Source organism: Spea bombifrons, chromosome 3, assembly GCF_027358695.1.
Source record: "Spea bombifrons isolate aSpeBom1 chromosome 3, aSpeBom1.2.pri, whole genome shotgun sequence".
NCBI lineage: Eukaryota > Metazoa > Chordata > Amphibia > Anura > Pelobatidae > Spea > Spea bombifrons.
In genome coordinates, this window is record NC_071089.1 from 3682766 (window position 1) to 3697030 (window position 14265).

At 43.9% G+C, this 14265-nt stretch overlaps 1 protein-coding gene across 1 annotated transcript in view; it reads left to right on the top strand.

The window, feature by feature from the left end:
* The window catches only part of LOC128483730 (uncharacterized), a 32376-nt gene that overhangs the window by 12111 nt on the left and 6000 nt on the right, over window positions 1-14265 (top strand). Inside the window, exons 2-4 of the mRNA XM_053460002.1 lie at window positions 5848-5926; window positions 7340-7821; window positions 12431-12484. Coding sequence (XP_053315977.1) covers window positions 5848-5926; window positions 7340-7821; window positions 12431-12484 — 615 coding nt within the window. The remainder of the gene's footprint in view (window positions 1-5847; window positions 5927-7339; window positions 7822-12430; window positions 12485-14265) is intronic.

A 14265-nucleotide genomic window follows, 5' to 3' on the forward strand; every position in this document is an offset into this window, starting at 1 on the left:
CTAATCCCGTCCTTATAACCCGTTATATACTGTATATTCCTCATATTATATATTATATACTCTCCCCCGTATAACTAATCCCGTCCTTATAACCCGTTATATCCTGTATATTCCTCATATTATATATTATATACTCTCCATCCCGCATAACTAATCCCGTCCTTATAACCCGTTATATCCCTGTATATTCCTCATATTATATATTATATACTCTCCCCCGTATAACTAATCCTGTCCTTATAACCCGTTATATCCTGTATATTCCTCATATTATATATTATATACTCTCCGGCCGTATAACTAATCCCGTCCTTATAACCCGTTATATCCCTGTATATTCCTCATATTATATATTATATACTCTCCCCGTATAACTAATCCCGTCCTTATAACCCGTTATATCCCTGTATATTCCTCATATTATATATTATATACTCTCCCCCCGTATAACTAATCCCGTCCTTATAACCCGTTATATCCCTGTATATTCCTCATATTATATATTATATACTCTCCGGCCGAATAACTAATCCTGTCCTTATAACCCGTTATATCCCTGTATATTCCTCATATTATATATTATATACTCTCCGGCTGTATAACTAATCCCGTCTTTATAACCCATTATTTCCTGTATATTCCTCATATTATATATTATATACTCTCCCCCGTATAACTAATCCCGTCCTTATAACCCGTTATATCCCTGTATATTCCTCATATTATATATTATATACTCTCCGGCTGTATAACTAATCCCGTCTTTATAACCCATTATTTCCTGTATATTCCTCATATTATATATTATATACTCTCCCCCGTATAACTAATCCCGTCCTTATAACCCGTTATATCCCTGTATATTCCTCATATTATATATTATATACTCTCCGGCTGTATAACTAATCCCGTCTTTATAACCCATTATTTCCTGTATATTCCTCATATTATATATTATATACTCTCCCCCCGTATAACTAATCCCGTCCTTATAACCCGTTATATCGCTGTATATTCCTCATATTATATATTATATACTCTCCTCCCGTATAACTAATCCCGTCCTTATAACCCATTATACCCCTGTATATTCCTCATATTATATATTATATACTCTCCCCCCGTATAACTAATCCCGTGCTTATAACCCGTTATATCCCTGTATATTCCTCATATTATATATTATATACTCTCCCCCGTATAACTAATCCCGTCCTTATAACCCGTTATATCCTGTATATTCCTCATATTATATATTATATACTCTCCGGCCGTATAACTAATCTCGTCCTTTTAACCCGTTACATCTTGCATGGTTGGAGGTCTAAACCTGCCAAGCTGCCCAGTGGTCATTTTATATATCTATATCCTTCAGCCTTGTGTACTCTTTTCTGCTGCCATCTTGGTTGGCTGAGTGGAACGAACATGTCCATCATGGTCTTTATTAAATCCATGCTTACGTTGGAACCCTTCAACTCCACTTGATATAATTGGGTGACAAAGTTGTCCTAAAGTTTGTGAGCACTGAGTTCTTGTCTGTGTATGGATTAAGCCGCTCCATGAACACATTCCTTGATAATGGAAGATAAATTAGACCCTTGGAAGAGCTTAATGACCCTTTTTCCAGCAACGCCTTCAGATAAGAGGGTCCTGCAGACTCTCAAGTAGATGATAAGGACCAGAAGGTTTGACTAAGTCCCTGGAATATTGAACAAGCGCATTTCAATAAGAAAGAAACCCTGGAGTCATAGGCGTAAGGGGAACATGACCCTGCCAGCACTACAGGACGGTGCACATGGTATTAGGGCAGGAAAGGGTTAACTCAGCAAGGGTTAGCACGAGGTGAGAATGCACAGGGAACGAGGGGGAAGTCACAAGGAACGTGACTGTAGGGGGAAGGGGACAGGGCTATAAAGCCCCTCTAAGCACACGTGCAAGGGGCAATTACTGAACACCACAGGAGCAGTTTCCCGCCCGCCCTCCCTCTTTTTGTCTTTTGCTTTGTGTTTTTGTTTTGGCTTTGTGTGTTTTTTCTTTCCCCCTTTCCCTCTTTCTTTTTGCAGGATCCGTTTTCTTTGCTGTGGCGGAGGAGTTCCCTGGAGAAGTTTGAATGATAATGGGAGTGGCAAGTTGATGGTTTTGGTTAGAGGTTAGAGTTAATGCCCTCCCTGTACAGGATTAACCAAAGCGTTAAGGTGGAGCTCCCCTATCCGACCCGCGGTCGCTTGGGCGATTGTGGTATCCGGCGGAAGGGGTAGTGTGAAGCCATTGTTTTGTGTTTAGGTTGGGAACCCTCAGCTGTTTGTACACAGGTGTACAGAAGACTGTATAGTATTTATACAGAAGTTATTATTAAAGTGTTTTTACAATAATTTATAAGATGTTAAATAAAGTTATGTCGAGACATTTGTTAAATAAATGTCTCGGCCTTTTCTAAATCCAATCCTGCTGGTGTCTGTCTCTTATTTCGGGTTTGAGAAATGGGGAACCGCCTGGGTATGGGCAGTGCAAGGGTCAAGGGGAGCTTTCCATTTAATCCTCCAGTGTCCTGCTTTTTTTTACGGGACTCCTAATTGCTGTAATTTATAGTTTTTTTTTACATTCCTTTTAAAATTCTCTCTCTCTACAGGAGCGCGACATTCCATGTTCATTAAATGTCTAAACAACATCCTTAAGCATTTTAAGTAGGGGTCATATATCCGATTATTTTCTAAGTATTTCTGGCGGGATATTATGTTTAGGTGGGAAACGGACATTATTTTGGGACGGGGTTCTTTCTCTTCTCCTCTACACTGTCTATAAGACAGTAAACCTTTTTCAGGCTGTGGGTGAACCTGCGCAGTCCAGGACTGGAACCTGCTTCCTACTCAACATCAGGTGGTTTTTAATAAACCATAAACATATCTGGGAACTCTTTGGCCTGGAGAACTCTGGGAGAAGGGGCGTCCCTTCGGTTCTCCGGGTCAACACCCAAATCCACTGTGTTGCGGGAGCGGGTTCTTGACAAGCCCAGCTTCCCGACCCCTTTTACCCTTTAAATGAGGATCGGCCATCAACGCCAGCGGGAACGGTGAAGGGTAGGCCCGAATCTTCCCAGGTATGACCATAAAGTGCCCGTAACGCACCACATTAGGTGCTGAGCATCATGAGTGGCCATATCCGGGAACTTTCAGGCTCCAGCTAGCCGGAGATCTCCCTTCTTGGGCTGGGTTGGCGGTCCCGCTGCCGATGCAGGAAAACTGTTGTGGTTGGAGGGAGTGGGGGTCCTCACCAAAGACCTGGAGACCCGCTGACGTGGTGTCTCACCTGACTCTCCGGGCATTTGGAATATCCTCATAGGCGTACAGAGGCCCTTTATCACTCCCATCACTCCTGTGTTCCAATGGCCCTTTATCACTCCCATCACTCCTGTGTTCCAATGGCCCTTTATCACTCCCATCACTCCTGTGTTCCAATGGCCCTTTATCACTCCCATCACTCCTGTGTTTCAATGGCCCTTTATCACTCCCATCACTCCTGTGTTCCAATGGCCCTTTATCACTCCCATCACTCCTGTGTTCCAATGGCCCTTTATCACTCCCATCACTCCTGTGTTCCAATGGCCCTTTATCACTCCCATCACTCCTGTGTTCCAACGGCCCTTTATCACTCCCATCACTCCTGTGTTCCAATGGCCCTTTATCACTCCCATCACTCCTGTGTTCCAATGGCCCTTTATCACTCCCATCACTCCTGTGTTCCAATGGCCCTTTATCACTCCCATCACCCCTGGGTTCCAATGGCATGGAAAATGCCATGTTTTTGCCTTTTGATGAATGAGAAAAAATGAGCAGACGGGAGGGTGTGTTGTTACCTTATGGCCATCTGAGACTGCGAAGCGGCGCTTTGTGCAAGGTGGGCAAATCGTCCCTTTCTGCTCATCTTGGTACCGGCCATGCGTCTTCTTCTCCTAGCCACAGACCCCAATATTTTAGGTGTCCAAATCGGGCTTAGCCATCCACGTAATAATGTTTTTATATACCACCTGGCTTTTGATCTATACGTTATGCTAGGCAGATTTATATATCGTTCAAATTTTGATGAATACAAGGTATCTGTGACAGCATACCATTATATGCCTCATTGTGATAGGAGTTGTGCCGGTGGCCCTTTGCCAGACTTGGTTTTGATATAAAGCAGTGACTCATACGGACAGCCTGTTCCTTCCTTCCCGTTCTTATTCCGAAGCGCACATTATTAGAGTCTCTCTTGTGCTGGCCTGTCTGAGCCGGCGTTGCCACATGCAGTAGCCATATTATTGGGGCTTTAGATTGCCCCCCCGAGTCGCATGCTGCCAGCCCTCCCATGGTGTGTTGTCACGTATAGGCCGGCCCTCAACACGTGTGTAGTGGCTTTACATCATGTCATGATGTCATTTAGCGGACCAGTAACACAGACAGGCCATGGCTGGGCTCAGTCCTGAATCCATTGTTGTCCCAAAGCCCAGTGACGCGCATGCAGAGAAACCAGACTGAAAATAGGAGACAGGAGATAAAATTTCTGAGATCGAAGGATCACAGCTGGCAACACCGATCGATGCGACAAAAATATCACCCCTTTAAGGCTCTCCCTTTATTTTTTCTGTAGATTTTTAGTTGCATCCCATTTCCCCTTCTAACCGCCATATTTCTTTGAAAAATAATGGTGGGAAAGGAGAGAAAATGATGGGGGTTCGGAAACAGACCTCGGAGAAACGTAAAACTTGCTCCCAGTTCCATTCATTGTATCCGTGCGACTGGTTTTACTGGGAAATGGATGGGGGGGGGGGAGAGGGACGTTAAACACGAGTCCTGTTTTTCCTGCTTTTTGAACCCGTTTTTAAGAAGGGATTTTCAACACTGGCTGAGAGAAAAGCCCAAATTCCTGTTTTGGCGTTTAGTCCAAAGCGTTGGTTGACACATTAGTCCCGAGGGGCCGGCCTGGCCGGCGGGTCGCGCCGTGTTATATTTTTTTTACCGGATAATGTAACGCACATTACCCTTTTTTTGTTCAGCGGCAACTCGACTCCGAAAAACTCCACCAGGGATTTCTCCAAAAGCCGCGGCTTTTCTCGTTTTGGAGAGCGTTGCGGCTTTCCAGGAAAGATTTACAAGGTGTAATAAGTCATCTATTAATTGGGAATTCTAAGCGCTTACGAGCCCATAACATCACAAGGGTGCTTTCCTCGTCCGCGGCCAAACGTCTGCCGAGGGCGCCATGGAGGGTTGAAGAACATTGTGAATAGCCGGGATTCGTTTCGGGTTGGCTCATACCTCCCAAGTATCCTTCTTTGGGGCCCCCAAACCCATGTTCCCCCCCCTTTTTCCTCCCCTGATGCCCCTCTTTCCTCCCTGGAGGAATTCATTTAAGTTATTAACCCATTTGCTGCTGTTTCTATAGAGATTTTAACCTATTGTTTTATATGGCACCATCATATTCCGTAGCGCTGTACAATGGGAAAACGGGACATAAGTATTATATGACATACTAATTTGCCCAAAGGAGCTTACAATCTATTGACTTTTAGGGCTATAGAGCCCTGTGCTAGCCTTATGTAGGTGCTTAAAATATTTTTGGAAAATATATATATTTTTTTTAACCCTTTTCTAGGACAATTGGGTTGATGTGACTAAGGAAAAAAAAATAAGATTTGTTGTTTCTATATTTAACAAAGTTCCTTTTTTTCTGTTTTCTGTTCCCATTTTTTCGATGCTTCAAATGCTCAGTAAAAAAAAAAAAGCAGGACAAAAAAATACCGTTTTTTTTTTGTGTGAATGCCCGTGGTAAGAATTCCCTATGAGAAATGGTAAGATGACCTTATTCTTATAGATTTCCTACCCCCCCAGCGATGACGACGACAGCGACGATTCCGAGGGAGAAAATCAAGAACTTGCGCAGATTGACAAAGGTAAGGTGAGGGATCCGTGTCTCCAAGGAAGGGCTGTAGAGGTCTATTTAATTATTATTTATTATTATTATTTATTATTATTAATATTATCTTCTATGTCATAGTCTTCATGGTTTCGGGGGATGTGGCAGGGGCCAAAATGGAAATAAAACAAGCCACAAATTTGTGCGCTCCACGTTTAAATACTTTTTTTCAAACATATGTATATATATATATATATATATAATTGCAAATACACATACAAATATTGTTGTTGGTTTTTGTCTGCCATTACATTTACCGGTATGTAGATGTTTTTTGCAAATCAACTTATAATAATTGCCAATGTTTCCTTTTTTTGAAAATCTCTCTCTCACACTCACACTCACACTCTCTCTCTCACTCTGTCATAAATATTGGGTGTGCATTTTCGCAGCGCTTCCATGTGAATTCAGTCCTTTTTATCATCATCCAGTCATTTTTATTTATTTGATATATTTCTGTTGTGTCTCTATGGGCTGGACAGGGGCTGCGCATGAGCCTCGAGCGTTGGGGATTTTCTTCGGGTCCTCTCTAAAGCTATTATCACAAATATCTGAGGCTGCGTGTTAGTTGGGCGACATCACTTTTCTACCGATGTGTATATATATTTATTTTTTTTTAACATTTTTTTTTATTTGTAAAATGTTTTTTTGCGGAATGACGTTCTCAACACCGTCTGAATACGGCCCCTGGTGAAATAACAAAGTCGCGAGGCTAGTTATTCCGTCACTTTGTGGGTCAGGTTGGTAACTTTCACCCCCCCCCCGGGTCAGAAGCCCAGCCAACAGCCTCTGTTATATAGTAGCCGCCCGGACTGGCTATCGGGCAGAGAAGGCACATGATTATTGGACCAGTGGGTTTGTAAAATAGCCTGAAACACCGATCACTTTTACTTAATGCGGCCCAGACAGCCGGCTCAGGCTTGGACCAAACCCTCTAACCGCAAGCTTTGGGTCCATTCATGGCTCCATCTATGAACCATCGCAGGCAGGTGAGGAATGCTGGGAAATCTCGTGGCTCTGCTCCTTCCTCACCAACCTGGCCGTTTAACTTATTCCTCCCCTTGTCCTGTCCTGAAATGATTCAGACTTTTATTTTCCAAATGCAAATTTCCCCTCCAAGTTGTAAGCCGCTTCCTGTTCTCTCCCCGCATTGTTTTAGCGGGCAGCACACGAGTCTCTAGCGCTAGAGATTGTTTCCGGCCGCGCAGGTCCCTCCGTAACGCTATTATCACAGATATCTCTGGGCGACGGGCGATTTATACCCTGTGATGGGGCAAAAAAATAGAAAAACAATTTAAAGGGGTCCTGTGTTTCTTGTAATGTATATAATGTCGGGGGGAAACACTTTGAACTCATCGCATGCCGCTCTTTTCTCTCTTATTTGTATCAGAAAGAAGACGGGATTGTATTTTGACGCCGTTGGCAACGAACCAGCTGCAGAACCAGGAGAACCAGTGCTGCAAAGTGCGTGCGTTATTCCACCCCGGCCTGGACCGCCATAGCTCCGAGGAGGAGCTGGAGCGAATCAGCAGGGAGTTTGCCGCAGAGAAACGCAAGTGGTCTCAGGTCAGCAGACTAAGTTGCCATAGCGACAACACTTCATCCAGCGACGAGGAGGTGAAGCACCTTTGCGGGGTGTCCGTCCGGTCTGTGGAGCAGACAGATGGGCTGCGTGGCACTTCCAGTCCCGTTCTGTTCAGTGCCTCCCCTCCCAAAAGACTGCAGCCCCTGCCCCGAAACCCGACCTCTCGCCCCCTAATATTCACTAGTATGGGAGCCAGCTTCGACCAAGGAATGCCATGTAAACGACACAGACACGGGTATGGAGACAAGACCAGCAGGCCCAGTCTGGACTTAGAGAAGATGCAACAGGTGGGTCAAAAGAAACGTACATCTCCTGCACCCACCCCACCTTCATCACCATTCAAACGTTTGGGGTCACTTAGAAACTTCCTTGTTTTAGAAAGAAAAGCTAATTTTGTCCATTAAAATAACATGAAATGGATGAGAAATCCAGCGCAGACGGGGTTAATGTTGTAAATGAAAACGGCTGATTTTTAATGGAATCTCTTCATAGGCGTACAAAGGCCCTTTATCACTCCTGTGTTCCAATGGCCCTTTATCACTCCCATCACTCCTGTGTTCCAATGGCCCTTTATCACTCCCATCACTCCTGTGTTCCAATGGCCCTTTATCACTCCCATCACTCCTGTGTACCAATAGCCCTTTATCACTCCCATCACTCCTGTGTTCCAATGGCCCTTTATCACTCCCATCACTCCTGGGTTCCAATGGCCTTTTATCACTCCCATCACTCCTGTGCTCCAATGGCCCTTTATCACTCCCATCACTCCTGGGTTCCAATAGCCCTTTATCACTCCTATCACTCCTGTGTTCCAATGGCCCTTTATCACTCCCATCACTCCTGTGTTCTAATGGCCCTTTATCACTCCCATCACTCCTGTGTTCAAATGGCCCTTTATCACTCCCATCACTCCTGTGTACCAATAGCCCTTTATCACTCCCATCACTCCTGTGTTCCAATGGCCCTCTATCACTCCCATCACTCCTGTGTTCTAATGGCCCTTTATCACTCCCATCACTCCTGTGTTCCAATGGCCCTTTATCACTCCCATCACTCCTGTGTTCAAATGGCCCTTTATCACTCCCATCACTCCTGTGTTCCAATGGCCCTTTATCACTCCCATCGCTCTTGTGTTCCAGTGGCCCTTTATTACTCCCATCACTCCTGTGGCAGGCACGTGTAACAGTCACGTAGCCCCTTGCACTACTGTCTGTAGACCCCAATAATATAAGGAATAAACGGATGTAAGAAGAATAAAGATATCTGGCTGTGGACTGTCTCGCTCCCCGAGAGTCTGCAGCCGGAGAGAGTGTTCAGTGACGCCTCGCATTGACTCCCCGGGATGGGGGCTGATGTCAGGCCGCTGGAATGAATCTACTTCCTTCCTCATTACGTTCAAATCAAACACACATTTTAGCGATGGGACCTTTCATCAAACCCTTTGATACGTTTTATATCCCGTGCCAGCCGATGAGACGCTGGAGACTGCGCTAATACGAGCCGGTGGCGGTGACCAACTCCTAACTTTCCGGAGACTGTCTGATCCTAGCTACAATCTGAGTGCATTATCCCTTTACTGGATCTCTTTAACCCTTTCCACCAGATCCCTCTACCATTTATCTGGTAACATGGTTGATAGATGTTAAGATCCTCCATTACTGCTCAGTTAATATCAATGATGTATTCAGGCCAAGGCTTAGGGTGGCAGGTCCAATGGTGGGGGGGCAGAAAAGCAGGGGGCAGATCCCCCTCTTGGCGATCCGTACACTGTTTTTAGGTCACGGCGAGCTGGGATATGACGTCAAGAGCAGCATCTGGAGACAAATGAGCCACATGGGGGGAGGAGAGAGGGACACAGGGGTTTGCGTCTCATACAGGGACTGGAAAACAGGGACAGTTGGATGGTATGAAATAGTCCTGGAACTACCACATAGTATTATCGCAGTTTCATTAATAGATGTTGAGAACAAAACTCCCAAGTCTCAGCCTTAAACCTAAATGTGCATTATTACTATGCCTCTGAAATTCACTTTTTTGGCACATTACAAAATGGAAATATATATTGTCCAGATGTGACTCAATGAGATAATTGTCCTAGAGGTAACCAGATATGCGCAACTAATAATATGACATCAGACTAATGATCTAAATGACCCATTTTAGCTTAAGCTTACAGGACGGCCGTATAATTTTAAGCAACGACTATGGAAACCCCTCTACCGCCCTTGGTTTTAGTTCCCCATCCCCTCCTTTAGGGTATTTTCCCGAAGCATACTTGGGTACTCTCTGGGTTTGACCCGGAGCCTCCCGGTAAAGCCCTGCTTCCCCCGAGTCTCCGGGTCAGTTTCTATCTGCTGGATATCAATGTTTGGCCACGCCCACTCACCACCTTTGCCCCGCCTACTCCCTGCCCACTTTCCCCCCGCCATGAAAGGTCTGCCCCAGTATCACTTTACTAGAACCAGCATTAGCTATACAAATGATTAACAATTTAACTGCCTAACCCTGTGTCCCCTGGATCTGCTTGATTATTCCTCCTCATTAAGTTATCTCTTAGCTGTTAAGTTGCTGATTGTAGTTGATTGGTTCCGGCAGCCTTTGTAAGGATGGAACCTGATCAGATAATACTAGTTTTGCTCAAGTTCTAGAACGTTCCGTTACATGTAAGAAATATTCAGCCCTCCTCAAGCGTATTCCGCTCAGCCGAGTCCCGGGAAGATCCTCGTTACATAAAGTATATTGAAAGTCTGAGCACATCTTGGCCTGAGATGAAAGTCGAACTCCTGGGCAGAACCCAAACTATGCCAGGGAGAGAAGGGTTTTCTGCGGGGGCCGCAGCTGCTCTCAGCCCTGGGATGTGATAGGCATTTTAACACAATATATTAACATAGACAATTCCCGTCCGTTGTCAACACGGGAAAGTGGTGTTTGGGCCGACGCTTTACCTGAAGGATCATAAATTCCATTAGAAACAAAAAACAGAATTTCATACCCCCCCCCCAACAGGCCGGACTGGCAAATGCCGATGGGCCACTGGCCAAGAGTGCCACGCACTTCAGCAGCAGAGCAGGTGACTTGTGGTTCTGTGATCCATGAAACCCTGGAAATATAAAATATAAAAAAATACATAAATTAAAAAATGTAAAAAAAAAATATATATATGTAAAAATAGTTAAAGAATTCATACAAATGTAATAAAACATACAAATAATAGACTTTAGTGATGTCACCATGATATCATAAGGGGAACATCCAGTTCCAAGAAAATGTCCAAAAAAAGTAAAGAAAAAAAATTACAAATTGTTGCCCAAACACCTTGTTTCTTGCCCACACCCTTTTAAAATAACAATACGTTGCTTGTGCTTTTTTCCCTATAACTTGAAAAAAAAAAACCTTGGGTATTTCTAAACTCTGGACAAATATTAAAAATCCATTTAGCATTTTTTTTTAATTTGCTTTCAAATAAAAGTGGGGAAAAAAAATTCCACCATATTTTTTTTTAATAATAAATTATATAAGATGATCCAAATATTGGTATCTAAAGAATGCCCTTCTTGTCCTGAACCCCCCCCCCAATATATAACTTGTGTGGGTTCAGTATGAAGAAAAGAGAAATTTGTCACGAAGGGTACAACATTTTAAAAACAGTCCGGCCACGAAGGGGTTAAACACAATGATATGGTGATCAGCTATGAGTTTCAGAGGCTTTGATGGCGCTATATATATATATATATATATATATATATATAATGATAATAATGCAGACTCCCCCTTTAGTGAATAAACCCCAGCCTTGCGTCTGTTACATACATATGTTTTTGCAGGGAATGCTTATTTGTCATGTGACATAAACACAAGCTCTGATAGGTTGCTGCTTATTAAAAGTTTTTTGTGTTATTAAATAGAATACAATTATCGAGAAGGAAATGTGCTTTCCTTCTATAAACAGGAAAGTTCCCTGCACGCTGTCTGTGAGGAACAAACTGCAGCGCTCGTCCGGCTGGCGGATTCTCTGTAAGGCCCCCCGGGGTCATGGCGGGGCAAATCTTGGGGCAAAATATAGGATTTTAGGAACCAGAGAGAGATCTGGCGTTCGTCCATATGATGGCGCTATATAAATCAATAAATAAAACCTGGGAACCTTAGGAGCTGACACTAAAACTTCCTGCGGATTAACCTTTTAATAGCCCGCCACTCAGATTCCATAGCGGGAACTCACTAATAGAAGCAGGCATGTGGTTCTAGTTACAGTCCTTATGTGAGTTTCTGGCCCGGAGCCCCCCTCCTTGCGGGATGCTGGTAGGAGGTCCGTGGGCGGGGAGTGGGCGTGCAGCAACGCTGTTCCCGCGAACCGGGGGTTTCAACCTAGTGAAACGCGGAGAGTTCTCAGGGATGGTCATGGGGTAAAGATATTCTGAATGAAGACACCTGTATTCAAGCAGGGATTCCAGCTGGGAGAAAAGCAACCAATCAAGATGCTCAGATATCATTAAATCAGCAGAGAATTTAGAGGAGAATCTGCCCATTCACCCAGAGACCCCGAGATTAGGTTAAAAACCCGGAGAATCTATCCAATTACCCTGAGACCAGGGGTAAATTCGTTCTGTTTGTTTAAATAAATAAATAATAAAAAAAACATGCTAATAAAATATGCAAATTACACCATAGACTTGACCTAGGCCTATCGCTTGGTACTGAAGAGGTTAATACAGTACAGACACAGTACATTCTCCTGTCCCTTTAATTATATGCCCGCCCATTTTAACAAGGCCCCGCCCATTGAACCATAATGAACCTACTTCTCTCATTCTGATTACCTTCGTCTCACGAAGCTTTTGGTTCATTTTGTATTTTTTTTACGTATTTATGTCGCTCAATAACGATTCTGTTTTTCAGAAGATGCTTCTTAAGAAGAGCTGCGGATCAAAGACTAGAGTCATCAAAATAAGAGTAAGTGCCTTTATTTTAAATTTGTTTTCTGTAGAAAAGGTCTGTGTGTGTGTGTGGGGGGTGTATGGAAGCGCGACGGAGCACAAGCAGGAAGTGTACTCAGGTATGCTTCCTGCTTTCAGTACAAGCGGCTGGGGGGAGGGGAAAAACGGCACAGCAGTCTCATTTTCTAACTCTGATAACAAAAAAATAACTTTTTATGCATTAAAAAGCGACAAAAACATCAATACGTGTTTAAAGCCAGTATATCTAAAATACATACTGCGACCAAAAATATATATAAAACACCGACACAGAAGAATAAAGAAAATCTTCTTTATTCCTTCATGATCTGAAATGTATTATCGCTGATTGGCTGCTTAAGCTGTCAATCATTGGCAGTAAAGTACTTCCAGCAAAATCAATGGGAGTATTTCCCGTCAGTGATTCACAGCTCAAGCAGCCAATCAGCGGCAGGAAAGTGTTCTCATTGAAATGAACAGAGTCACCACGTGCATTATTAACGGGAATGTGAAGGAAAGAGGGACTCCACGGCTTTGGGTCCACAGAAGGATGCTTGGGAGGTATGACGAGCACCAAAAAAGACAGAATAGAGTTTTTTCTAGGTAGAAAAGGAGCCAACCAAAGAACTCATAGAGGGACTGGCTTAATTAAACAGGGACAGTTGGGGAGCATGCCACCTCTTGACGATTTCTACGTTTTTTTCTCATATTTTTGATGTTTGTCGCACGTTTCCCCAGAGGGAATGCGAGTTCACATCATCCTTGCTGCTTTTCACAAAGCATTTTTCCCGCAGCTACTGCTGGCTCTGGATTAACCAGCCAGCGCTCTAGTCTTAGATTCAGGAGCCGGATGTCTATCCCATGCATGTTTAATACCCTCACTGTATTACCCTCTACCACTTCTGCCGGGAGGCTGTTCCACTTATCTAGTTCAAATTATACACAATGGAGAAAGGTTCTTCATCAAGAAATAATTTTTTAGCTGCTGAGGACTCTTGTGAGATGGCTGGCACCATTCAGGGCAAGTAATTTAGTTTCCCAAACGATATGCGAGCCTGTCCTACACATACTCACCAAACGGAACTATATAGACAATGCATACAGGGAGCACAGCATGGATCCAGTCTGGGTAAATGCTGCCTTTAGCCCCGGTGGCCACATGTGGAATTGCAATTGACACCCATTTAAAAAACTTCAGGCATTGGCCCAACACCTTGAAATTAGAGCATCTCACAGGCAATTGCCCCGTCCCCTCCACTGGGCTAAGTGTGATAGGAATAGTAGTCCATGGAAGGCTTATTGGGAATTATTCCAGTGGTCTCTCACAGAGAGTGCAATTAAATAGCTTGTCATTAGAGTAATTCAGGAACGAACGCACTTGGGTATTTGGGGCATTTAATGATCATTTTGATTGTATGTAACATGTATGTGCAGTAACTTCCCCGCAGCCCTTTGCAAGGTTGACGGCTACAGTATAAACTACTTTAGACTTGCTGAGGTGTGACTGCCAGGCGGCAGAGGATGCTGGGAGTTCTATTTCCAGAATTTTGGCAAAGATAGGGTTTTATTGTACGAGCCGCAGCACAGCCGACTATTAACCGGATGGTTACAGTAGAAATAATAATTTGTCACATGCGGAGGTGCCTGTGGGGGGATTGTCCTGGCATAGAATAACAGAGGCCCCCCGACATAGTACTGCCGGGGTTCCTGTTAAAAACAGGACGCTTGTGACTTCCACGTGTGCCAAGAGTTATAAGGATGGCAAATAGTGAGATCCGC